The 26,496-nt window shown below is 46.5% G+C and overlaps 1 protein-coding gene across 1 annotated transcript in view; it reads right to left on the reverse strand.

Annotated features, from left to right (window-relative positions):
- Window positions 1-1,023: 1,023 nt before the first annotated feature.
- DHX38 (DEAH-box helicase 38) overlaps window positions 1,024-26,496 on the reverse strand; it is a 1,077,951-nt gene continuing 1,052,478 nt past the window's right edge. Inside the window, exon 27 of the mRNA XM_078670369.1 lies at window positions 1,024-2,272. Within this exon, the coding sequence (XP_078526495.1) occupies window positions 2,188-2,272 (85 nt within the window). The 3' untranslated portion in view covers window positions 1,024-2,187. The remainder of the gene's footprint in view (window positions 2,273-26,496) is intronic.

The following is a 26,496-nucleotide window of genomic DNA, read 5'->3' on the forward strand; positions in this document are numbered from 1 at the left end:
GTAGGTTACCATTGTCCACTTGCAGAGTCGTCACAAGGTGGCTTTCAGCACCTTGTAGGATCAGCCTACCAATGCTCCCTGCAGCTCCCTTTGTAGGTACATAATTAAGGGACTGAAAGTATGGTACATGAGTACGTTTAGTATTACCAAGGATAACAGTGCTTCACTGTTGACACTGCTCTCTGGGTAAAAGGAGTGCTTCACAGTATCTCAACATCCTAATAGAAACAAAGTCACAGGAATCCAGAGTGAAAAAGAATGTGTGGTTTGGATCAATATTTGACGCAACATTTTTCCATATACTATCTACAGTTTACTAGCCACACGTTACGAAGAACATCACGGTAAATACCAGACACCTGATATGGCACATAATAGGCAAAAAAAGAACATGGCCAATGGTGAGTAGAACAACATCTATATATCATAAAACCGGGTCCTTTACGAACGGAATGAAGGCACATACCTGCGTTAGGGGCGTGCAAAATCCCACAGAGGTGCAACTGCATCATCTAAATTCATCTATGTATACGGGTCAGTAAAACCAAACAACAGACCTGCAAGCCACAAAAACATTTTTGCAACCAAATGCATTAATCTTTGCCAAAGGGCTGCTGAGTGAGGTGAGTCATGGGATGTGCGTTTCCATCACACAATTCTCAAATGAAGCTGAGAGAGAAGGTATTTTTCAGCACATGCCCATAATTGTAGTGCCAACTAAAAGCATACCATTCCTTTTTTTCTAATAGGTAGCTGGCTAGAGCCCAGCCTGCAGGAGCTTGGTTTATTTAAAAGGGAGACAAAGCTAGGCCTAGCCCAATAAGCCTGTGTGATAGACCATGTTAGACTGGGCATCTACAGTGAGATTAGCTGGCAATAAGAGATGTTCCAAGGTTTCTGTTTGAGCCCATCACAAACACATAATTATATCGGTTGTAAGTCAGACAGAATAAGCATTTAAACCAAAAGATTGTATCCTGAGATGATGTTGAAAGTCAAAAATGAGACAGCAGAGAACCAGAGTCTGACAAATATCACCTTTTTATACATGCCTTACTCAGGTTCCAGGACAAAAAGCTTTCAAATTCAATAAAGTCTTTAAAAACAATAAAATTAATTTTGCTTCCAACTGAGTAGGGCAAAGAAAGAACTTATATTACACAGTTATACCAACCCAGCAAGAATCTGCATTTACATATATGAGTTGAGAATACAAAACACATTGGGCACAGCCCTTGCCACAGGGCACACACATTCACAAAGAAAACAAATGGTCTTCAATGCAAGGCTGCAAACACCTATTACCCATATTCACAAATGAATTCACGTCTTCAGCTCCATCTCAGGAGAAAAACTCAGACCAGCACATCCCAGTGCTCGGTCTCTGGCTAGGCCACAGAGTGACACAGACATATTCCGAATCTCTCATCCCAGGATCTGCTGCTGACAGACTTGACACTCCATTTCTCTCACACTGGGACCCAGGAATGGAAGACTGCAGATCCCAGGATCTACATCCACAAGGAGGGTAGAGTTAAGACTTTCCTATTCTAGTACCTGAGCCTGGCAGATTTGATTTCTACATCCCTTGACCTGAGACTGAAATGCTGGCACAGCTTGGAAGAGTGGTTGTTTTCTGAGCCTGGGCAGCTCGCTCTTAACTCTTGTGAGTTTATGGCTGAGATGTCTACATTGTAATCCAATTCTCTCTGATGCGTCTAGTGGACAATTTGCAGATTCTTGTTTTTTTTTAATACATTCAACTGACATTCAGCCACCCCATCCCTCATCATACTTTCAGCAATACCTTCATGGAACAGCTTCTCTCGGATGATAAGCTAAAAACAGCAAAATGATGTCCATCGATTCACCATAGTAAGCAGAAAGTCTGTCACCTTTGCCTGGCAAGATGGACACACAGGATTACCACCAGAATTTCTTTTGTGGAATGTCAAGGAAATTGCAGATAAGAAGTCATCAGAACCTCGTTGGCTCCAATGAAACTGCAAGAGTTGTATTAAAAATCCTAATGTGGTGTCCTCTTGTACTTGGTCACGGTGTCTCCCCAGGGTCCACGCATGTCTCTTCAGAGGGCTTCCCATATAAAGTGCTAAGATTCCCACAGTGTCACAGCAGCAGGAAGAAGGGAATCTCACATTGAGCCCCATCAGCCGAAAATCAGCATGTTTACAGACCAAATCGGGCAGGAGTACGACGTGGTGTCATGGGCTCTCCTTGGTCCTTGCGCCCAGGGGTGTAGATCTTCACTGCCCTACAGTGGGAGAAATAATATAGTGAACAATTAGCAAGACACAGTCCTCTGGCTTTCCTTATGCATGTCAGGGAGAGAGTGTTATAAGAGAGCATGATTGTGACACAGAATGTTTGCATGTTGCATCAGTGTATGTGAAAGAGAGTGATTTAATTTAATATCAAACGATCTTATTCTATTTGAGTTTTATATAGCGCTGGCTAGACCCGGAGGTATCAGAGCGCTTTACATGAGGATCAGCGAGTTACAGGTTACACAAATTACATCAGTTACAAGCCAAATGTAGGCATAGGAGGAAAAACATGAGATTACACAGTAATTTAAGTTATTAGCGAGTAGCATAGCCAAGACGCACGTCTGTATGGGGAATGGAGGTAGAGGGGGAAAGGTAAACAGGGGAAAGGAATGCAGATCAAGGCAGGCCAACCGGACTTTGGAAAAGAACATCTGAAAGAGACACCGGAGCCAAACTCATCTATAGCTGCTTCGGACAGCTCCATCGGAATATCGGCCAAGGGTACTCGGTCTCCACTGCAAGTACAAATAGTTTTAGTTTCAGCCCCTGGGGCATCGACATAGCTCAATCTAAGGCATTAGTCCTGGTGTCACTGGGAGGCGCCGTCTGCCTCGTCATCCAGCTCCCCCCAGGTCAGAGGATGTAGGGAGAGATCACTGGTGACGTCAAAGGAAAGAGGTTCCCTAGCCGTGGATGTAGTGGAAACTTCTCGCTCAGAGGGGTGTTTAGTATGCAGAGGGACGGTGCGCTGCCAATGACTACGAAGAGGTGCAGCTACAAGGCATTAAGGACACAGGAGTTAGATGGGAAGCTGGATTAGTTGCATGGGATCCAGCGGACACAACGCATCAAATGCTGATTGGAAAGGTCTCAACATGTGTTGGGGCCATCTTGTCGGCAGCGCACTTGGCTGCCTCAACAAATGCGCAACTGACCACAGTCCATACAATCCCAGGTGAGCAGAAGGGTCCAAGGAGGAGGTAGACTCTGGGGGACCAGAGCCAAAAAGGCAATCCCTGGCCGGGGATTTCCCAGTCGGAACTCCTTACATGTCGGCCATCTTGATGTGCTGTGCCCATCACAGATGCAGTGCCCATCACACATCCGACGAGTGATCCTGCTGAATATGTCCAAGTATAGGAACATTTGTGTGGTACACTTACATGGTGGAAGGCAGCTGCCTCGTTTGGGCACCAGCGCAGGGGATGACACCACCCCAGCCAGGCACCTCCCTCTCCCTGAGCTATGCGCGGGTGTCACTAGGTTGCAGGGCCGGCGGCTAGGCGCCACTCTGTTTGGTGTCGCACGTGGAACTCTCCCAGTGGTACCACTCGCTTTAATGCCAGCTGGATCCTTACCCTTTGCGGGGCTGCTGGAGTGTTGTGTCCGACGTGCTCTGGAAGGTGGAGGCACCCTCTGCCGTCTCCGTTTACTGCCGCAAACCCCTCCGGAGCCGTGTGGGCAGCTGTCGGTCTGCGGGCGTCACCCGGTCATCGCGACTCAGGGGTTCAGTTGGCCGCCATCTTGCAGTCTCTCCAGCCGGTTGCGCGCTGTCTGTCGGAGCTCACAACGGCCCCAGCAGGAACCCCGGACGCCCGCAGCCGGCTCCGCTCACCCTCCGCAACCACTGCTATGGATTTGGGGCAGGTAATCCCCCGGGAACTGCTAAATCAAGGACCGGTACAGCGGAGCTCCGCATCTTGAAGGGAGTCACTAGACAAGATACATTGAAAATCTGATAGGGACTTTTAGCTGCCTGTGAGAAGTTGGCCTGATATATGATGCTCACTAGTTCTAGTGATCACCTTGTATCAGTCCAAACAACCCTTATGGTGATTGGTTGTAAGTCAACCTTATAGACCAGCTATCCTAATGGTAGCATGGACAAAGCAGTCTTAGGCTAAACTCTTTTGGCATGTGAAGCCAGCTGTTTTACCACAATATAACCCCTTGAATACCAGATGAAAGGACACCACACAGGTTGTTATGAAAATAAACAGTATATTTATTAATAACACCACCTCTGAACTCTTTATGAGGTCAGAGGGCTAAGCACATGACAATCTCTTACGAAATTACAATGGTGCCCTAGGGGCACGACAAACCATATACTAAGTAAGTGGAATGTGAGAGTCGATAAAAGGAATGGAGCTGTCCAGAGGCTGTAGGATCGATGGGACCACGCTACACTAACTTCAGGTCAGTAATAGGAGGCCCACGGAACGCGTGTGCAGAGTGTGAACTCACACGCGAGATGCGTAACAACGTCTATGGACAGTACAGTTCAAGTTAAAGGTGAGTACGGACAATCCTTACTAGTTAGGACAACAACGACTGTGGAATTGGACACTAGGACAGTTAGACTACCCTTGAGCACCGAAATGCTCTCGTTACCTCACCCACGGGCTGCGGGTGCATAGGTGCCAAAGTGTGTCGGTTTCTCGCTTTGAAGTCAATTGAGCCTAAAAGAAAAGATGCTGCAGGCGACCAGGAGGAAGATGTCCGGTGCGATCCAAGGGTGGATCGGTGAAGAAGAGGACCTGAAAGCAGAGGGGACAGTGTTCAAAGTCACTAGCCAGTGACCGGTGTGGAACCAGGAAGGAACCAGGTGCTGTCGTCGCGATCAGGTGAAGAGTGGATGCTTGACTCTGCAGCCACGTGGACCAGGAGGTGTCTTTGACGACCAGGATGGAGGCACGAGCTGTCCCACGCAGGCTCTCGCTGTCGGCGGTGTCGGATCCGGAAATTGAGTCAACAGGCCTTGGCAAAGGCAACCCACGCGGTGAGTGGAAAAGACGTTTGGTGCGGACTAGGAGAGTCCGGGTGCCCCTCTTTTGGAAGGGAGCAAGGGCCAGTCTGGAGCAACCAGACCAGCAGCAAAGATTCAAAGGTTCGTCGTCTAGGAGGCCACTAGCCAGCCGGCAAGTGACCAGACAACGCGTCGAGCAGCAAACAAGCAGAAGGTCCCCACGCAGATCTCGTGGATGCTGGAGGGCTGGTCTTCGGTGCAGGGGCTGCTCGGGGCTGGGGCTTCTCAGTCCCCAAAGCACTTGGTCGAGTTTACCTCGGGAGTCGTGCTGGAAGCGAAGTGCAGGTTCGTTCAAGATGGCCGGTCCCACGTGTCTCGTCACACCCACGGGTCTCAGCTTTGCTGTAGATGTAGGTAGAGGTCGGAGAGGTCTGGGAATCCGGGTCTCGTCGGGCTCTGAAGTCTGGATCCTCGAGGGAAGACGACAAAGTGAAGCCGCTGGACGCTTGATGGTGCCTGCAGTTGCAGGGTGGACACTCCTTGTCCACAAGGGAGATTCTTCAGTCTTCTGTGGAGCAGAACGTCGAAGGCCAGAGTTTCTTCTTGTTGAATAGTTCAGGATAATCTAATTTGGAATGGGACCAGCTCCTACCTTTATCCTGCTAAAGGGGGCTGCACTACTGACTAGGTCCCTCCCCTGGATGGGACCAGGAAGGGGGGTGGTTACACCCCCTATCCTTTGTCCGGTTTCCCGCCAGAGCTGGGGCAGGGATGCCCCAGCAACTGGTTTGAACCGGTGTATGCACAGGGCACCTTGTGTGCCCCAGGCATGTCTCATTCCTTTCAGGCCTATCCTACCCAATACACAAAACCCTGTCTAGGGTGGTGCTAGCACCTCCCAAGGCAGGAAACCCTTTGTCCAAGCCGCCCTCGCTGGAAGGACTCCCAGCAGCAGGAGGTCAGACTTGTGTCTGTGGTGGCAGCATCCATGTTGTGATGCTGAGGCTCGAGTTAACTTTAACCGGGGTTCACAGTTACATACATGTCGTGTCCCTCTAGAAGGGTGGAATGCTACCCCCGTCGCCAGAATTGGCGAGGGGGTAGTATTCCAATTCGTATGACACCTTACTCGACATGTTTTGATAATGTTATACCAGAGTTAGCATTTAACCGCGAGGTTGATAATGCACTTAAGAGTATATGGTATAGCGTTATCATGGAACAGCTATTAGGACTTGGTTCCGCAAGCTGCAAACGGGCTCAGCTCATGCCAGAGCACCATCTCACATAATTCCAAGCACTCTGCCTTCAGGATTGTTAAGGCCTGCCATAGGAGGGACTGATAGGAGGATACAAAACACAACTGTAGAGGTCTTTTCGTGCTACAGAGTAATATGGCGCACACCTGGGTAACCGCTGATGGGTATATATTCGCAAAGTAAACAGTGTAGGCAATGGGGCGAGTGGTAACACCTCCCAACCACTCAATATAGACCAGAAACTGGTCTGTAACAATTTCAAACTGCAGTGCCCCTGCACTAAACACAAATTGTAATAATATGATAATGCTATGTATCAGCATGCAAAAGTCGATTTAAATCCAAACACATAGTGATTATTCAAACATTCAGTGTTCAAGAGCACAAATAAAGGCTGTAAAAAGATCTATAGTCCGTTTTTATAGTGTTCGTTTTCTGTTTAATGTTCCAAAATCATAAGCCAACACGTGTTTCATCGCAGGGAACAACTGCGAATCTTCAGGGCTAAACAAAAATACAAAATGGGATTGTATAAGATTACATTCTGTTTGTGCCACAATAGTAGCTAATGACTCTATGGTGTACACCAAGGTGACAGGAAGCATGCCTATAAGGTGACTTGATGTGTCTGTGTGGGGAAAGAAAAACATACATCAGGTGACATATGTGAGTAAAACACGATAAACGACAGGTCTAGCAAAAGATACATTTTACCGGAAAAAATAATAATAAAAACACTGGCCGGTTGAAGAAGTGGGTGAAGTGTAGAAATGTGTCCAGTAGGAAGGACGAAATCCCATGTGACTTCTGGGTGATTCTTATCGTGACTTAATAACAGGAAAGTTCTGAGTAGTACATTTGTAAGTTGAGCAAATGCCAGTCATACTGTGCGTAGTCTAACGAGTATAGTATAAAATTGGATATATATCCGGTGGTACTACCGTTATGGGTTTGTAGGTGAGTGTATAGGGCCATAATTAAGCCTATTCAGTAACACATGGAATCACGCGTATAAGTGGTAGACACTAGTCACTATCCTACCTGGAAAAGATGTTTCGTGTGGTAAGTGTTTCAAGTGGAGAACACTTAAGATATAGAGGCGAAAAAAGAGCCGGTCAGTGTGTAGACTCTGGTTCTTGTCTACAGAAAAAGGTATGAAAAGTGAGTGGTCAAAAATAGTAATGCACCAAACCAGAAAAACAAAAATCACAAGGGGAAACAAGAAGGAAACAGATAGTTGATGAACAATATCATAATTGAAAAATTATTGTCAAAAGAGGGGTGGGCTGGATGCAGGTAGTTCCGTCCGTCTACAGAGTATTCCTCATAAAAAGTAAGAGGGAAGTGACGGAGCAAAGTAAAAATAAAAATGAGATACGGGAAATTATTAATGGTATTAGGGTAAACAAGTCACATTACGTGATCAATGTTTGCACAAATAGGTAAGTGTTGGTATTCACATATGAACACTCACCGGGAAAGAGAGGTTGTGGATCGTAGTTATTCTAATGAGCACAGCCTAGTCTAGGCAAAACTCCGGATTCTCAATTCTCGGACTTCGGGTGAAAGGCCGTTTTTTAGCGTTTTTTGTAATGATCTGCATATGTGGACAAAGTGTAAAATAGAGGTGAGTCAAAACCCAGTATAACCGACACTAATAGTGAACATCCTCGGTTGAAAAAGGCTGCCAAATAGTTAACGAAAACCTACCTCGATTTTTCACAATTGGAGTGAAAACCGGGAGGAGACAGGTCTTCGTGACAGGGCGGGTGTGCCTCTGTTCACGGAGTATTTCGTCTTGGATACGAAAAAAAGAGAAAAGGAAAGTGAAAAATGGGAGAGGGTTAGCAAGCTGGATTAGGAAAAAACGCAATACGTGTTAGGATTGCATTTATAAGGACATTCGGAAGTCCTCAGCGCTGGGCACAATCGGCCGCTTACCTTGGTGAAGAAAATCCCCCTCTTGAATTTCCCGGCGCCGTGTTCCTGGTACGGACACGTGACCGGAAGGTCAATTCCCTTAAGTACCGGTGGATGCGCCGGAAAATAAACTAGAGCGTTGCCCAGAGTCTAAACGTGAAGCAAGGGCAAAGAAGAAGAAATACTGGGCGGACACATAATCATAGAGAATAGCTTGACTGGAGAATGTGTTCGTATTTAAATTCACAATTCTTTCAAATGTATCAGGAACCAGTAAAAATGCAGATATGTCTAGTTCCAAGTCTATTTCATGTTCAATAAATTATCGCGATGTCAGAATTTCAAAAAGGAATTAGATTTTAGAATAAAAAATGTGGTTAGAAGGTGGATGTCTCATAAAAGCACCCAGTCTCATAAGAAAACGAAAAAGAACGCGCAATTGAAAGTGTCTAGTTAATTATGATATTGATGATAGCAAATGGAAGAATGTACTAACTCAGTCATAGTGCAACCAAAGTAGACAGAAGGTATTCAAAAAAGTACCGGATATGGTACATAGCAAGGGCTTTTACCTCCCAGATGTATAGTGCGACTGTAGACTAGACTAAGTTTATGTAGATAATCATGAAGTGGGTAGTAATGAAAATCGACGACTATGACAAATAGGTGCTCTAAAGAAAAAAAGGGGGTTCTAAATTTCTTATGTAAGTTAGTAATCATATTTAATATAGGAGAAAGACAGGAAAACAATAAGATAGGTAATTACGAGGTAAGTACATTAGTTTATTAATCACCCAAAAAGAACTGTAATTCTGGGTCGTAATTCAAACCGCACTCAATGCTTCGAAGACGCATGATCCATGTAGCCTCTTTGCGTCTCAGGAGTAATTCTCGGTTGCCACCTCTCACATGAATTGGCACAGTTTCTATGCCAAACAAGCATTGGAAATGCAATAGGTCTCGCATTAGAAAAGTTGGAGCGATTGGTTTTGTAAATGACAATTTCTTTTTTAATGTGTTGGTATTGAAAATAGCCAAATTAATAGCTTTGTCATTTACAATGCCAATACTTTAAACTTTTTCAACTGTGACACCTATAGCATTTGTAATGCAACATGTTTTGTATGTACGTGACTTAGATGTATTCATCTAATAAATACAAATGGCTTTTAATTTTTTAAAATAATTAATATTGAAATAAAAGTTCTTGTAATTTATAATAGCAATAGCTTAAACTATTGTAAATAACTTTTGTGCCTAAAATATGTGCCAGTCACACAGGTGCCCTTACATATCTATGCCCACTCTATGCAAAGGGCTAGGTGTCCTATGAAAAATACAATGTTAGGTCGTGTGTTAGACACACAACTGGACATCTGCGCCGAGGATTTGCACGCAGATATTAGAAAAAAATGATATAACCTCTGCTTCTCTCAAACCCAATGCGCACAATGTTGTAGGGGGTGGACGTTTTAAAACAGCCTTGGAGCAAAGACGAGCACACCGACATCACTGAGGTTTCTGTGTGTCCTCGGTATTAGGTGAAGTGTGAAAGCCTCTATTCTTCCGTTCAGGAAGGAGGAGGAGGCAACAGCTGTAGCCAAATAGAGGGAGCAAGCATTAGCAAATGTAACAAACATTTGCAATGCAATACGTCTTGTATTTGTTTGACTTAACTATTGAAAATCGCGTAACATGCTGTAAAATAAAGCGGGCGCCCAGCTCTTTAAATAGAGTCCATGGTGAAAAGTGATGTGGGGAAACTGGGGGCCGGAAAGGGCGGCCGTGGAAGGTGGGAGGGGGAGTAGGAGAGTGGTGCAGGCGGGGGGCGGGGAGCGGAGCCTTTGAAGAGGCAAATGGTCGCTGAGCAGGCATTGAAGAAAAAAATAATCCGCACAACAAACATGCTGTTGTTACACTCCATGGTCCATGCGTGGAGCTGCACAGCGTTTGCAGGCATGGTGCAACAGGCGGGGGCGAGGGAGGGGAGACGAGGGTGCTCTGCAGGGGTGATGGGACCTGGTGTAGAGAAGGCGAGCAGACGACTGTGGGGGGCGGAGGGAAGAGAGGGCAGTGGAGACTGGGGTGGCGACAGGGAGATGCATGCACGTGCATTGGGTGATAAGTTGCTTTCAAGCAAGTGTTTATTGTCTAACGTTTTTATGTACATTAACACACAGTCAATAAACGACAAGTGACTGCAGCTGGCTGGGCACATATGATGAGGCTTCTATGCGGGTAAAAAAGGCTTTTATGGCCTGGAAAGGACACGCACGGATTCCAAAGGCCGCCTGAGAAACTCTTTTTGGCCAGAAATGGTGAAAGCGTCTGTATCTCCCGTCAAAGTGAAATAAACACGAGTGCTAAAAGTCTCAGCTTTTTCCCTCTAAACAACATGTCCTCCTGAATAATATGATTTCTGTGCTGTTTCTTAGGCAGGCTAAAAGAAACATATTTCAATAAAAGCTGCCACATAATCTGAGCCCCGGCACCTATCCCGCCACAAATTAAGCTTCATAAAAGCAGATGCAACCCACACTGTAAAAGCGGCACTAGCTCAGCCAACAAAAAACAAGTCTACTCCAGCTTCACCAAAGGGGAATTGTCTACATGACAAAGTTGAGAAACGTTTACATTATTCCCTGTATTTTGCCCCTGTGCACTTACCTATCCTTGCACGTTCTTCTTGTTTACAAATACAAGCACATTTGTTTGCTGTAATGCTTTCTCTTGGGGTGCTGGGATGTAGTTGAACGTGGAAAACATACAAATAAAATACCCTTTATCCGAATCATAAAACGCGACTTTTTCTTCATTTATCACCATTCTCCCCCAGTCAGAAGCAATAGCTCAAGCTCGGGCAAATCCAAAACCTGTTGCATTTGCGAGACTTAAAGCTATTGTTTTTTAAAACATAAAAGCAGGGGGGGTGACCATATCTAAAGCGATCCGCCCGTGTTGTAAATATAAAAAAAGGGTGACATGCTAACACAAAGCGGTGCGCCTGTGCACAATAATTCAAAAATAATGCTTAAAGTGGGCTCGAATAAGTGATTGATTGTGGAAATGAAAATGGAAAACCTGGGGAGAAGTGATAATGATTGATAGTGAACTTGAAAACCTTTGTGAGATGTGGTGATGACTGATTGTGAACTGGAAAGCTTGGCGAGCTGGGATGATGAGTGATAATGAGGACACGGGAGGGTGGTGGAGGCAAAGAGGGAGCGTCATTAAGGATTAAGGTGCGATCTGTAGAGAGAGAAGGAGAGGAGAGAACAGGATAGCAGGGGGGAGAGGGGGGGCGGATACAATGGCACCAGTGAGGAAGAGGAGGCGGGCAGGGGAAGAGGGTAATCAGAGAGGCATGCAGGTAATTAAAGAGGCAGGTCGTAATAAGAGGCTAGAAAAGGAAATAGGCTGACTAAGCATCAGCGGGTAGAAAGTAACTACTGAGTTGGAAGGAAAAGGCAAAGCGGCAAAAGGACGCGAGAGGCAGGAAAGATTTACAAAAAAAAAAGGAAACTGGGCACAGTGCTAGCTAGGCAGCGTGGAGCAGGAGCAAATTAATGAAAATAAAACCCATGATAGCGGGCATCGCGGTAGGCAGCGTGATGCCCGAGCACAATCATTTAAAAAAAAAACCAAGTGAAAGCGGGATGTAAGTAGGGGGGAGGAGAAGTCTGGGCAGGCAGGATGACTCAGGGGAGGGGGCAGAGCGGCATGTGGGTGTGAAGAAGCCGGGCCTTTGAAGTGAAGCTAAGCTTCACTTCAAAGGTGTCGGAGGAATGCGGGCGGCTGTGCACGCGCTTTTAAGCTCAATGCACATGCGCATTGAGCTTAAAAGTCACGGGCACTGCAAGGAATCGCCACGATTCCTTGCAAGTTAGATAAAGAGTCGATGAGCCCCTATAGTCTCGCTTGCTCGATGCGCATGCGCATCGACAGGCGAGACCTAAAAATGTGACTCTGAAGTCCTCTGTGTTCGGTTGGCATTTTGCTATGTGCAGAGCCACTGGGTATTTAGGATCCTGTTTCAAAATAGCTCTCATGTGCTCTGCAATTCTCTCCTTCAGGGATCTTATTGTACTGCCCACGTACTTCTTACCACATTGGCATTCAATTATGTAGATTACGTATTTGGTGGTACAGTTGATATTGGCTCTGATTTCGTAGGTTTCTTCAGACGGGCCCTTGAAATGTTTTGTGTTTCGCCCATTTGCACATAGTGCAGAAGCCACACTTGAAAAAACCGTTGCTACGTTGGGTAAGCCAGTTGGGGTTCATATCTGAGCGTGGTACTGTGGGGCTGAGCCTGTTTCTCAGGGTTCTCCCTTTTCGAAATGTGATCTGAGGCGTTGTAGCGATCATTTCCTTTAGTACTGAGTCTTCTTTGAGTAGACTCCAATGTTTGGTCATGCTTGTCCTAATTGAGTTGTGTAGAGCATTATACTCTGTAATCATTCTCACTGTTTTGTCCCGTGGTTTTGAAACGTCTTTATTCTTTAGGGTTTCCTGTCTTTCGATTTTGTTGAGTTTGGTTTTCGCTTGGGACAGGATGGCTTGTGAGTAACCTCGTTTCACAAATCTATTGTTCATGTTTCTGATCGTGTTGTCAAATTCCGTGTCTTCGCTACAATTTCGCCTTGCACGAAGAAATTCACCGAATGGTATTGACTTAATCTGATGGGGCGGATGAAAGCTGTCTGCTCTCAGAATTGCATTACAGGATGTCGGTTTCCTGTATAGTTTGCTTTGTAGAGTGTTGTTCAGTACATAGAATTCTAGATCCAGAAATTCTATATGGGTTTTGCTATGTTTCATAGTGAAACTCAGTTCCCATTTGTTCATGTTGAGGTAGTTGAAAAAGCTTTGCAATAGATCATCTGTCCCAGTCCATAATAGAATACAATCGTCTATATAGCGACCCCAAAATAGGATGGAGTCAGTGTATTGGCTGCTGTGTACACCCCATAGGTGATCTGCTTCGAATGCACCCATGAAGAGGTTGGCAAAAGAGGGTGAGAATTTCGAACCCATGGCTACTCCTCGTTTTTGTTGGTACCATTGTCTATTAAAGATGAAAAAATTGTTGTTTAAAATTATGCTCATCATAGAAATTAACATTTCTGTGTGTGCCCAAAGGGAGGCTGGTCGTGAAGGAAGATCTTTGTGGATCTTAGGCAGCATATACGCTGCCTAAGATCCACAAAGATCTTCCTTTTCCTCCAGGAAGACCCATAGTGTCAGGAATCGGAGGCCCAACGGAAAGAATAGCGGAATATGTGGACTTGTTTCTGGGCCCACTAGTCAGAAACTTACCATCATATATCCAAGATTCCAAACACATTCTCAGCCTACTAGGGGATCTGGAAAGGCAGCCAGGAACCACACGAGTCACTATGGATGTTGTTGCCCTTTACACCAGCATCAATCCAAAACTAGGCATGGAGGCCATTACCAAAGTACTGTCTACACGACCAGCCTCCCTTTGGGCACACACAGAAATGTTAATTTCTATGATGAGCATAATTTTAAACAACAATTTTTTCATCTTTAATAGACAATGGTACCAACAAAAACGAGGAGTAGCCATGGGTTCGAAATTCTCACCCTCTTTTGCCAACCTCTTCATGGGTGCATTCGAAGCAGATCACCTATGGGGTGTACACAGCAGCCAATACACTGACTCCATCCTATTTTGGGGTCGCTATATAGACGATTGTATTCTATTATGGACTGGGACAGATGATCTATTGCAAAGCTTTTTCAACTACCTCAACATGAACAAATGGGAACTGAGTTTCACTATGAAACATAGCAAAACCCATATAGAATTTCTGGATCTAGAATTCTATGTACTGAACAACACTCTACAAAGCAAACTATACAGGAAACCGACATCCTGTAATGCAATTCTGAGAGCAGACAGCTTTCATCCGCCCCATCAGATTAAGTCAATACCATTCGGTGAATTTCTTCGTGCAAGGCGAAATTGTAGCGAAGACACGGAATTTGACAACACGATCAGAAACATGAACAATAGATTTGTGAAACGAGGTTACTCACAAGCCATCCTGTCCCAAGCGAAAACCAAACTCAACAAAATCGAAAGACAGGAAACCCTAAAGAATAAAGACGTTTCAAAACCACTGGACAAAACAGTGAGAATGATTACAGAGTATAATGCTCTACACAACTCAATTAGGACAAGCATGACCAAACATTGGAGTCTACTCAAAGAAGACTCAGTACTAAAGGAAATGATCGCTACAACGCCTCAGATCACATTTCGAAAAGGGAGAACCCTGAGAAACAGGCTCAGCCCCACAGTACCACGCTCAGATATGAACTCCAACTGGCTTACCCAACGTAGCAACGGTTTTTTCAAGTGTGGCTTCTGCACTATGTGCAAATGGGCGAAACACAAAACAAAACATTTCAAGGGCCCGTCTGAAGAAACCTACGAAATCAGAGCCAATATCAACTGTACCACCAAATACGTAATCTACATAATTGAATGCCAATGTGGTAAGAAGTACGTGGGCAGTACAATAAGATCCCTGAAGGAGAGAATTGCAGAGCACATGAGAGCTATTTTGAAACAGGATCCTAAATACCCAGTGGCTCTGCACATAGCAAAATGCCAACCGAACACAGAGGACTTCAGAGTCACATTTTTTGGCATAGAAACTGTGCCAATTCATGTGAGAGGTGGCAACCGAGAATTACCCCTGAGACGCAAAGAGGCTACATGGATCATGCGTCTTCGAAGCATTGAGTGCGGTTTGAATTACGACCCAGAATTACAGTTCTTTTTGGGTGATTAATAAACTAATGTACTTACCTCGTAATTACCTATCTTATTGTTTTCCTGTCTTTCTCCTATATTAAATATGATTACTAACTTACATAAGAAATTTAGAACCCCCTTTTTTTCTTTAGAGCACCTATTTGTCATAGTCGTCGATTTTCATTACTACCCACTTCATGATTATCTACATAAACTTAGTCTAGTCTACAGTCGCACTATACATCTGGGAGGTAAAAGCCCTTGCTATGTACCATATCCGGTACTTTTTTGAATACCTTCTGTCTACTTTGGTTGCACTATGACTGAGTTAGTACATTCTTCCATTTGCTATCATCAATATCATAATTAACTAGACACTTTCAATTGCGCGTTCTTTTTCGTTTTCTTATGAGACTGGGTGCTTTTATGAGACATCCACCTTCTAACCACATTTTTTATTCTAAAATCTAATTCCTTTTTGAAATTCTGACATCGCGATAATTTATTGAACATGAAATAGACTTGGAACTAGACATATCTGCATTTTTACTGCTCCCTGATACATTTGAAAGAATTGTGAATTTAAATACGAACACATTCTCCAGTCAAGCTATTCTCTATGATTATGTGTCCGCCCAGTATTTCTTCTTCTTTGCCCTTGCTTCACGTTTAGACTCTGGGCAACGCTCTAGTTTATTTTCCGGCGCATCCACCGGTACTTAAGGGAATTGACCTTCCGGTCACGTGTCCGTACCAGGAACACGGCGCCGGGAAATTCAAGAGGGGGATTTTCTTCACCAAGGTAAGCGGCCGATTGTGCCCAGCGCTGAGGACTTCCGAATGTCCTTATAAATGCAATCCTAACACGTATTGCGTTTTTTCCTAATCCAGCTTGCTAACCCTCTCCCATTTTTCACTTTCCTTTTCTCTTTTTTTCGTATCCAAGACGAAATACTCCGTGAACAGAGGCACACCCGCCCTGTCACGAAGACCTGTCTCCTCCCGGTTTTCACTCCAATTGTGAAAAATCGAGGTAGGTTTTCGTTAACTATTTGGCAGCCTTTTTCAACCGAGGATGTTCACTATTAGTGTCGGTTATACTGGGTTTTGACTCACCTCTATTTTACACTTTGTCCACATATGCAGATCATTACAAAAAACGCTAAAAAACGGCCTTTCACCCGAAGTCCGAGAATTGAGAATCCGGAGTTTTGCCTAGACTAGGCTGTGCTCATTAGAATAACTATGATCCACAACCTCTCTTTCCCGGTGAGTGTTCATATGTGAATACCAACACTTACCTATTTGTGCAAACATTGATCACGTAATGTGACTTGTTTACCCTAATACCATTAATAATTTCCCGTATCTCATTTTTATTTTTACTTTGCTCCGTCACTTCCCTCTTACTTTTTATGAGGAATACTCTGTAGACGGACGGAACTACCTGCATCCAGCCCACCCCTCTTTTGACAATAATTGTCCAATTATGATATTGTTCATCAACTATCTGTTTCCTTCTTGTTTCCCCTTGTGATTTTTGTTTTTCTGGTTTGGTGCATTACTATTTTTGACCACTCACTTTTCATACCTTTTTCTGTAGACAAGAACCAGAGTCTACACACTGACCGGCTCTTTTTTCGCCTCTATATCTTAAGTGTTCTCCACTTGAAACACTTACCACACGAAACATCTTTTCCAGGTAGGATAGTGACTAGTGTCTACCACTTATACGCGTGATTCCATGTGTTACTGAATAGGCTTAATTATGGCCCTATACACTCACCTACAAACCCATAACGGTAGTACCACCGGATATATATCCAATTTTATACTATACTCGTTAGACTACGCACAGTATGACTGGCATTTGCTCAACTTACAAATGTACTACTCAGAACTTTCCTGTTATTAAGTCACGATAAGAATCACCCAGAAGTCACATGGGATTTCGTCCTTCCTACTGGACACATTTCTACACTTCACCCACTTCTTCAACCGGCCAGTGTTTTTATTATTATTTTTTCCGGTAAAATGTATCTTTTGCTAGACCTGTCGTTTATCGTGTTTTACTCACATATGTCACCTGATGTATGTTTTTCTTTCCCCACACAGACACATCAAGTCACCTTATAGGCATGCTTCCTGTCACCTTGGTGTACACCATAGAGTCATTAGCTACTATTGTGGCACAAACAGAATGTAATCTTATACAATCCCATTTTGTATTTTTGTTTAGCCCTGAAGATTCGCAGTTGTTCCCTGCGATGAAACACGTGTTGGCTTATGATTTTGGAACATTAAACAGAAAACGAACACTATAAAAACGGACTATAGATCTTTTTACAGCCTTTATTTGTGCTCTTGAACACTGAATGTTTGAATAATCACTATGTGTTTGGATTTAAATCGACTTTTGCATGCTGATACATAGCATTATCATATTATTACAATTTGTGTTTAGTGCAGGGGCACTGATAGGAGGATATGTGTCCATTTTAGGGTTAGATATAGGTATACTATATCTACAGCAAAGGGTGATTACACCTCCTTGCCCCAGCTGTCGTGCAGCCAGTTGTGTCAGTTTTAGATGGCCAGCCAGGGGTGGCATAATACATGCTTCAGCCCTTGGTAGGCCCTGGGTACGCCTATGCCCTGGATACCTAAGGTATACTGTACAGGGACTGATAAGGTGGCCCAGTACCAATTGGTACATGCACCTAAGGCACATGGTTATCAATTTAGAGAGAGAACAGCTAGGCTGTGGGTCTGATTAGCAGGCCCACAGCCAGGGAAAGTCGTAAACCAGTGAAGCAAAAAAGCAAAAATCTGGGGTGACCATAGGATTGCAGACCCCATTCTCCTACAACCACACAGGATATATATATATATACATGAACTCTTTATGAGATCAGAGGCAAAGCACATAACAAGTTACTTAGCCAGAATACGTTAACCGCATCGCTGCTAGAGCGATTCCCCTGCTGTGCTGGACAGCAATAAAAACGGGTGTGGTCATGACAAGCTCAGCTCGTCATAAGCACAGGAGCACTGTACTGCATGACGAGCTGAGCTCGTCATGAGCATGGAAGGGGTTAAGTTGCACAAAGTACAGTTAGGCCCTAGTGGCGAAGCAAACCATATACTAAGAAAGTGGTAGAAGTACCACGTCACGAGAAAAGGAAAGGCCTAGGGCCTAGAGAATCGCTGGGGTTACACTATCTGAACCTTAGGTTAGGAGTAGGAGGCCCACAGGCGGCGCGTGCAGTGTCTTTACACACACGTGTGAGTCAATGTTAAGTCACTGGGAACTTAGAGTTTAGAAAAAGAAGGATTTAGGACACTTCCGGTCTAGCTAGAAAGGAACAACTAAAAACCTAGACACTTGGGTAGTCAATACCCTTGGGAGCACCGAAGTACTCGCGTTACCTCACCCACAGGAAGCGGGTGCATAGGTGTGAAGATGTGTCGGGTTTCGCCCTTGAAGTCTATGGAGCCTGTGAAGAAAGATGCTACAGGCGACCAGGAGGAAGATGTCCGGGTGCATCCAAGAGCGGATCGAGGATGAAGAAGACCTGAAAGCAGACGGGACAGAGTCTGGGTCACTAGCCAGTGACAGGGTGGAACCAGGAAGGAACCAGACGACGTCGAGGAGCAATCAGGTGCTGTTGTGAAGCTTGTCTCTTCAGCCACGCGGACCAGGAGGCGTCGAGGACGACCAGGTGCTGGAGGCTAGCTGTCCCACGAAGGTTCTCGCAGATGGAGGGGTCGACTGCCGGATTGGAGTCAACAAGCCTTGGCAAAGGCAATGCAAGCAGGATTCAAAGAAGGCTTCTGGTGCGGACCAGCAAGGTCTGAGGGGCCTCACCTTTGCAGGGAGGCAAGGGCCAGTCTGGAGCAACCAGACCAGCGAGTTGGTTTCAAAGGATTGTTGTCACAGAGGCCACTAGCCAACGGGCCAGCAACCGGACAACGCGTCGAGCAGAACACAAGCAGAAGGGCCCCACGCAGAACTTGTGGAGTCTGGAGGGCTGATCTTCGGTGCAGGTGGAGCTCGGATTCGGGGCTTCTCAATCCCCAGTGGACAGCTTCGAGGATACCTCGGGAGCTGCACAGTTAGCAAGTCGTGGACTTTTCAAGATGGCCGGTCCCACGTGTCTCGTCGCCTCCACGGATCTCAGCTATGCTGCAGACGTGAAGAGAGGGTCAGAGAGGTCTGGAAGTCTGGGTCTTGTCAGTCTCTGTGCTCGGGTCCCGGCAGGAGCGTCGACAAAGCAAGCCGTTGATTTGCTGGATGGTGCCTGGTTGCCCAGGGTGGTCACTCCTTGGCCACAAGAGAGATTCTTCAGTCTTCAGCTTCAGCAGAACGTCGGAGGTCCAGAGTTTCGTGTCAAGTTTCGATTTCAGGATTAATCTAAAGTCTCAGGACTCAGCTTCTACCTTTATACAACTAAAAGGGGCTGGATTACTTTCTAGGTCCCTCCTACGGGTGGGACCAGGAAGGGGGGTGGTTACACCCCCTTTCCTTTGTCCTGTTTCGCGCCAGAGCTGGGGCTGGAGTGCCCCAGCAACCGGTTTGAACTGGGGTATGCATGGAACCCCTAGTGTGCCCCAGGCAGTGTCTCATTCTATTGAGCCCTCCCTGTCCAAAAACACAAAGTCCTGTCTGGGGTGGTGCTCGCACCTCTCCAGGCAGGAAACCTATTGTCCATACCCTCCGTGACTGGAACGACTCCGAGCAGCAGGAGGTCAGACTTGTGTCTGTGGCAGCAGCGTCCATTTTGTGACGCTGGGGCTCTGGTTAACTTTAACCGGGATAGTCAGCAACAACATGTCTTCTCCCTCTAGAAGGGTGGAATGCTACCCCCATCGCCAGAATTGGCGAGGGGGTAGTATTCCAATTCGTATGACACCTTACTCGACATGTTTTGATAATGCTGTACCAAAGTTAGCATGTAACCGCGAGGATTATAATGCACTTAAGAGTATATGGTATGGCGTTATCATAGAACAGCTATAAGGACATGATTCCGAAAGCTGCAGACAGGCTCAGCTCATGCTAGAGCACCATCTCACACATAACCAAGCACTCTGCCTCCAGGATTGTTAAGGCCTGCCATAGGAGTGACTTATAGGTTACTGTGTGTCTGTATACAAGGGTAGATATAGGAATACTATACCGAAGAAAGGGGTGATTACACGACCTTGCCCCAGCTGAGTGATCAACCAGTTGTGTCAGTTTGAGTGGCCAGCCAGGGGTGGCATAATACATGCTGCAGCCCCTGGTAGGCTTTGGTTACACCTATGCCCTGAGTACCTAAGGTACACTTCTACAGGGGCTGACAAGGTGAACCAATTCCCAATTGTGAATGTACCTAGAGTACATGGTGTGAATTTAGAGAGAGTGCATCTGGGCTGTGGGTCTGATTGGCATGCCCACAGCCGCATCTAAGTCGAAAACCAGTAAAGCAAAAGCAAAAAGTGGGGGTGACCATAGGAAGCAGACCCTACTCTCCTACAGTTACCACGTCAGCCACCGCACTGGATGTTAGCCTGCAGCCCGTGGCTGGCAGGACGTGTTGGGGTGCCCCTTCCTTGGCCACGAAAGGAGCGAAAGGCAGCAGTTTGCTGGCGCGGGGCCGACAGGCCCAAGGACTTGGCCATAGCCCGGGAGTCCTTAAAGCGCTCAAGCGCACTGTCTGCCTTGTCGCCAAAGAGGCGACGGCCATCAAACGGCATGTCCATAAGGGTGTTCTGGACATCAGCCGAAAAATTGGTGGACCTCAGCCAGGCGTGGCGGCGAACCGCCACCGTCGTTGCAATCGCCCTGCCTAGCGAGTCCGTGGTAACAAGCCCACATCGAATGGAATACCGCGCCGCATCTCGCCTCTCCACAAGGGCTTGGGCGAGTTTAACCTGGGCCTCTTCCGGGCATTGTGGCAGCACGTCCGCGACTGTGTCCCACAGAGAGTGGGTATAATGGCCCAAAAGGCAAGCGGTGTTGACCGACCGCAACCCCAAACTAAGTGAGGAGAACATCTTTTTTCTGTACTGTTCATACCTTTTGGATTCCCGATCAGGGGGAGCTGTCGGGAATGCGGTCTGGGAATTAGAGGCCTGGATAACCAGGCTCTTGGGGGTGGGGTGGGTGGACAGGAAAGAAGGGTCGCCCAGGGGCCGGGCGGTGGCGTCTGGCCACGTTCCTATCTACAGGAGGACCTGTACTCAGGTTAAAATGATGGGGCCGGATCGTAGAAGTATTGCAATTCTCTCAACTTCGAATGCAGTGTCGATTGGCGCCGTAACCAGATCGGGGGGGGTTTGTTATCTGGGACGACGTCGGGGGTAACACCCTAGGAGTCGACGCTGGCAGAGGGGTCGTTAGGTCGACCAGCGGCGACCCGGATCCGACGCATCCGGCAGGGCCCTGCGGCGTCGGGACCGAAGTTGCAGACAACGCCGGGGCCGAAGCACCCGACGGCGCCGGGGCCGAACCACCCGGCCCGCTTGGGCTCCCAGTTGGGACCGCAGGGCCCAAAGTCGCCGCGGAACCCGATGGAGGAGTGAGCGACCTCATGGCCATGAGGAAGGCACCGATCTCCGGCGTCGCGTTCTGCCCAGGGACCAGCGGGTATGGAGCAGGCCGCGACGTCTGCAGCGGAGCCGCGTGGGCGGTGTCGCCCGAACCCCCGGCCGCGTCGCGCAAGTGACGGAGGGAGTCAGAAGAGCGATGTCGAGTCTTCGAGTTCTTGTGCCTCCTACCGGAGGACTTGGAGCCCGACGAGTGATGTCGGCTCGACGAGCTGTGATGACTCCGGCACTGCGACCGGTCCCTCGACCTCCTCCTGGACCGGGACCTCGAGCAGCGCAGGGCCAACTGCCGGAGCGCGAGGCGCTTACGGGACCGCTCCCGCCTAGCTTTCGACGTCAAGGTCCCGCAGTCGGGGCACGAGTTGTCACCGTGGTCGGCCCCTAAGCAATACAGCCACCGGCGATGGGGGTCGGTAATCAACATCAGTCAGTTGCAGTCGGCACAGGGTTTGAATCCGGGCATCCCTACCGGCACCGATGGAGTCGTTTGACTCGAAAAACAGATCAAAATGGGTCGAAAAAGTTAGGCAAAAAATTACTAAAGGGTACCACTTATTCCGGGCTGGCGCGGAGATGAGAAGAACTGACGTCTGCGCGCGAGAGAGACGTCTATGTACTCCGGCAACGTCATTAATTTGATTAATCATTTAAAATTACACCAAATGGATAGTTTTCAATGCTCTTACTGAAAAAGAAGTTGCAACATTTAACCATTTATTTTGCATCAAGCAATGCTGCTGTCTCTCCCAATCCCTATTTTATCTTAAGGCACATTTCCTTCAGAATTCATTCAGGAGAGCAACTTGTGAGTAGGATTTATATGTCACTTGGTGCTTGCTTTAAGTAAGGTGTGGTGGCATGTCCTGCTGTGACGAGCTTGCACACCCACTAAAGAGTGCAAGTCTTATAAAAGGACAATACTAATTGAACTGACTCCATGGATGCCGGATTCTTTCTTTTAAGAAGAATTGCTCATTTGCTCTAAATAATGGGTTGAAATTTTAAGGGACCCAAACAAGTTTAAAAAGCTTAAAATCAGGGGAAGGCACAGGTATCACACAGAAGTCTGCAATTAACATGTCTGACTGTGGTCAAACACCAGGCGACTGGCAACTGGCAACACTGTGTGAGGGTTGTTACCGGTGCTCATTAAGTTTACAGTGTGACACATTTTAAATGAACTTGCATGCGCTAAAGAAGACATTCATACTGCGCGTGCCCAGGGCGGGATTGTTTGCACTTCCATGTAAAACAGTCTTGACCTAGTGCTGTCTTGCCTGTTCAGGTACGGATGGTGGAGGTATTGTCTGTTTGAATCTGGATTGTTGATTTCTTCTACATGGATGAACGAAAGATACAGGTGGATGAACACAGGCCCGCAACTCAAAGTACGGTCAACTGCTGCAATAAATGATTGTCCAGTCAAACACTTTTTAATAACAAAATTAGTATCTATATTCGAACACAAAGTGAAATACTGCATACACAAACAACACAAAGCCCCCCGAGGTCAGGACTCTAGTGTTTGTCAGGTACCCGAGTCACACTTCTCGCTCACTAGTGGTGGTGGTTATTCTTCATTCACAATAGGCAACATTCAGATTAGGCCCCACTAGTAGTCCGAATCTCAGGAGTCCCACTTCTATTTTGATAAAAGTCATAAGTGTTCCAGTGCCCGAAGCACTACGTAGCAGAACAAATTCCCCAATGGCCTTCCAGCCCTGTGATCATTCCTCTCTGCTCCTTCGAGGATTGTGCCACCGGAGACTTCATGGGGATCGGCTGTCGTTTCTGAGCCACAGTTGCTCGTTCATAGTGCTTCCCTCTGGTGAGACGGTAAGTTCCTCTGATCCTTCCCACATGTGGGGAGTAGGTTGCTCTGGCTCTGATCTTCAGTCATGGCTCCGGCCTACACGAGTCACATCGGCAGTCTCTCTTTATGACAGCAGCTTGAACTTGGCAATGGTCCTTGTCCTTTCTGCTGGCCTCACCTTGCATATGGGGTCTCCGACCTTAATCTGCATGCAGGCAATGGCCCATCGGCATGGCAGTAATCTTAACGCAGGCTCCACCTGGCACCTGGGGTCGCCGACTTCACTCCGCACACAGGCTAATGGCCTAATCGGCACAGCAGTAAACTTCATGGATGCACTACCTGGCACAAGGGGTCACAGACTTCACACCGCACAAGGATTACAGCCAGATTGGCCGGGCAGTAATCTTCATGGTGGTGCCACATGGTAAACAGTGTCACTGACGTCACTCTGCACACAGGACACGGTCTAATCGGCACGGCAGTAATCTTCATGGACGCCCTACTTGGCATAAGGGTCACAGACTTCACTCCGCACATGGGCTACAGGCCGATTCACCAGGCAGTAATCTTCATGGTGGTCCCGCATGGTAAACAGGGTCACCGACTTCACTCTGCATACAGGCTACAGATTAACTGGCACATTAGTGATACCAACATCACGGCAGCACGCTCTGGCATACGGAGTCACTGACTTGAACCTGCACACGGGCAATCACCAGATCAGTGCAGCAGCTTTCTTCTCACACCATAATCCAAGAATCAACTCACCAGGATCCACCATTGGACTTCGATTCCTCCAGCATTCTCAATGTTCTCCAGCAGGCACTGGTGCTCCAGGGGAAGGTGTTCCTGGAGGTCTCTGGTGAGCCTCCAGCCCTGGTCACAGGCTGAAGTCTTGAAGCACTTCCCCTCCTTGCACAGCCTGAATGCCTGCTTGGCAGTTGACCATTGTGGGGTCTCATGTTCCCCCTCTTATAGTCCCCTTTCAGACACCAAATGTGTGTCTCTGAAGTTTGTGTTGGGGGCTGCTTCTTTTTGAAGTGCCCTCTCCTCTGCCCTTCCTCCAGAAAGCAGTCAGTCACAGCAGAAGCAACTCCACATCTGATAGCTGCACAACACAGGTCATGGGAGTGACTAGAGGTTCACACCTGGATGACAGCCACAGTGATATGTACACCAAAAGGGTACCCAGGCCAACAGCTCTATTTGTTCGGATTGTTAGTTTCCAGTGACCTTTGCCTGGATCAAAGAGCACTCTTTGAAGTGTAGTGAGCAGCCTGGCTCTTCCTCCTCCAGTGTGTCCCACCCAGCTCACAGGAATGCAGCTATCCACAAATCGGTCAAGGGGTGGGAGAATAGTCCTCTTCCTCCTTATGCTCCCCCAGTCGACCATGGGTCATTTCAAAATGGAGGCTAGAATCTCCCATGTATTGTACCATTTATAGGCACACATACACCAGTACATGCATGCATACACACACACACACACACACACACACACACACACACACACACACACACACACACACTGCACAGCGCCGCATAGTAACTTGATGAAGGCCAAGGGTGCGTTCAGCACACAGCAGCTGAACTTTACATTAGTGAGCCTATACGCATCACTCCAGTGACCTAGGCAACCAGGCCTGTTCACCTCTACTCATCACTACACGCTATGCAGCCACCACTTCACTCGTACTGTTTAACTCCTAGCAAAAACAGTAGCCTTTTACCACTTTGAGGGTGGCGCTTTGGGTGTCCTTTACGGTCCAAGGAGAACGCAATCTGTGAGACAAGCCTATATCAAGCAGCGCATGCATGATCTGTGTACATCTATGGCAACAAAAATCAGCACCAGGGATCCAGATATCATAGCAGCTGGGGCACTAAGGGCAGGGGAACAAATCTGTCACCATGCAAGAGAAATTTCCATCTCAACAGTGATTGTTTCCTACAACGAATAAGAGGAATTTGCTGTGGTTCTCTGCTACTGGGATTTGAAAAAATGCATCTTGAAGGTCTATCGCACACTTCCATTCACTATACTGTAGGTACTGTTAGATCAGATAAAAGGTGAACATTCAGAATTTTCCTTTCTTGATAACCTTGTTTGTGAACCATAACTGTCAAATAGGTTTGCATGTCACTTTTAGACCTTTTTACCTTAACCACAAACCCCCTGACGTAAACTCCTTGGCCATTCTGATGAGATGGATTTGGCTTGATTGTATGTTTCTTTAATAGGATAGAGGTTTCATATCTGAACACTAGTATCTGATTCTTCAATGCTGGTTTTAACGAAACTGGCAGTGTAACGGCCTTGAACATAGGAAATATTTATGAGATACAATATTTAGCACTGATTTGTATCCTGTGATTAAAGATCACTCTGCCAGGTGCAAGGATACTGTTCTCCCCACTGGAATGAGAAGTGGGGGATAATTTAATTGTCACTGTCTACTGACAGAGGAATGTGCTCCTCTGCAAGAAAAGGTTTTGTTGATGGTGACTTGGATTGCAAAGATCTTCACTAATACGTTTTTATTGTCTTTGAGGATACTCCTGCTGTTGGAGCTGAAATGTTCAGCGAAGGGATTTAACCCTGCATTGGATATACTTCCAATCTTTTGCCGTACATAGCACCTTGAAGAATTTTTCTTGTATTCTTCAAGACCTACACTTTTAAAGGTCTAAGCCTCATTTTCTATCTTTAGCATTCCTTCCTCCGTTGTTTGTGCAAACAAAGAGGACCAGGAAAACAGGAGGTTAATTATTTTCAATTGTGCTTCAGGCTTGAAGTTGGTAAGACAGATAGATACCACGTGACAGTACCCCATAACTGCCACTTATACCAAATTAACTTCTGGAATTATGATCCTCCAAATCTTCATGCAACATTTCTGCAAAATTTGGTTGTCTATGTTTCGAAAGGCAACCAAGAAAATGTATCATGCCATCACAGATTTCATTTAAGATATCTTTGGAAGAGAGCTGTCACACTGCATGTTTTAGATGGGTAGCTGCTATACTATAAACGTACCCGCCAAAAGTACCCACTAACTTACTTTCTCACTCTGGTGAGTGGT

This window comes from Lissotriton helveticus, chromosome 12 (assembly GCF_964261635.1).
Source record: "Lissotriton helveticus chromosome 12, aLisHel1.1, whole genome shotgun sequence".
Classification (NCBI taxonomy): domain Eukaryota; kingdom Metazoa; phylum Chordata; class Amphibia; order Caudata; family Salamandridae; genus Lissotriton; species Lissotriton helveticus.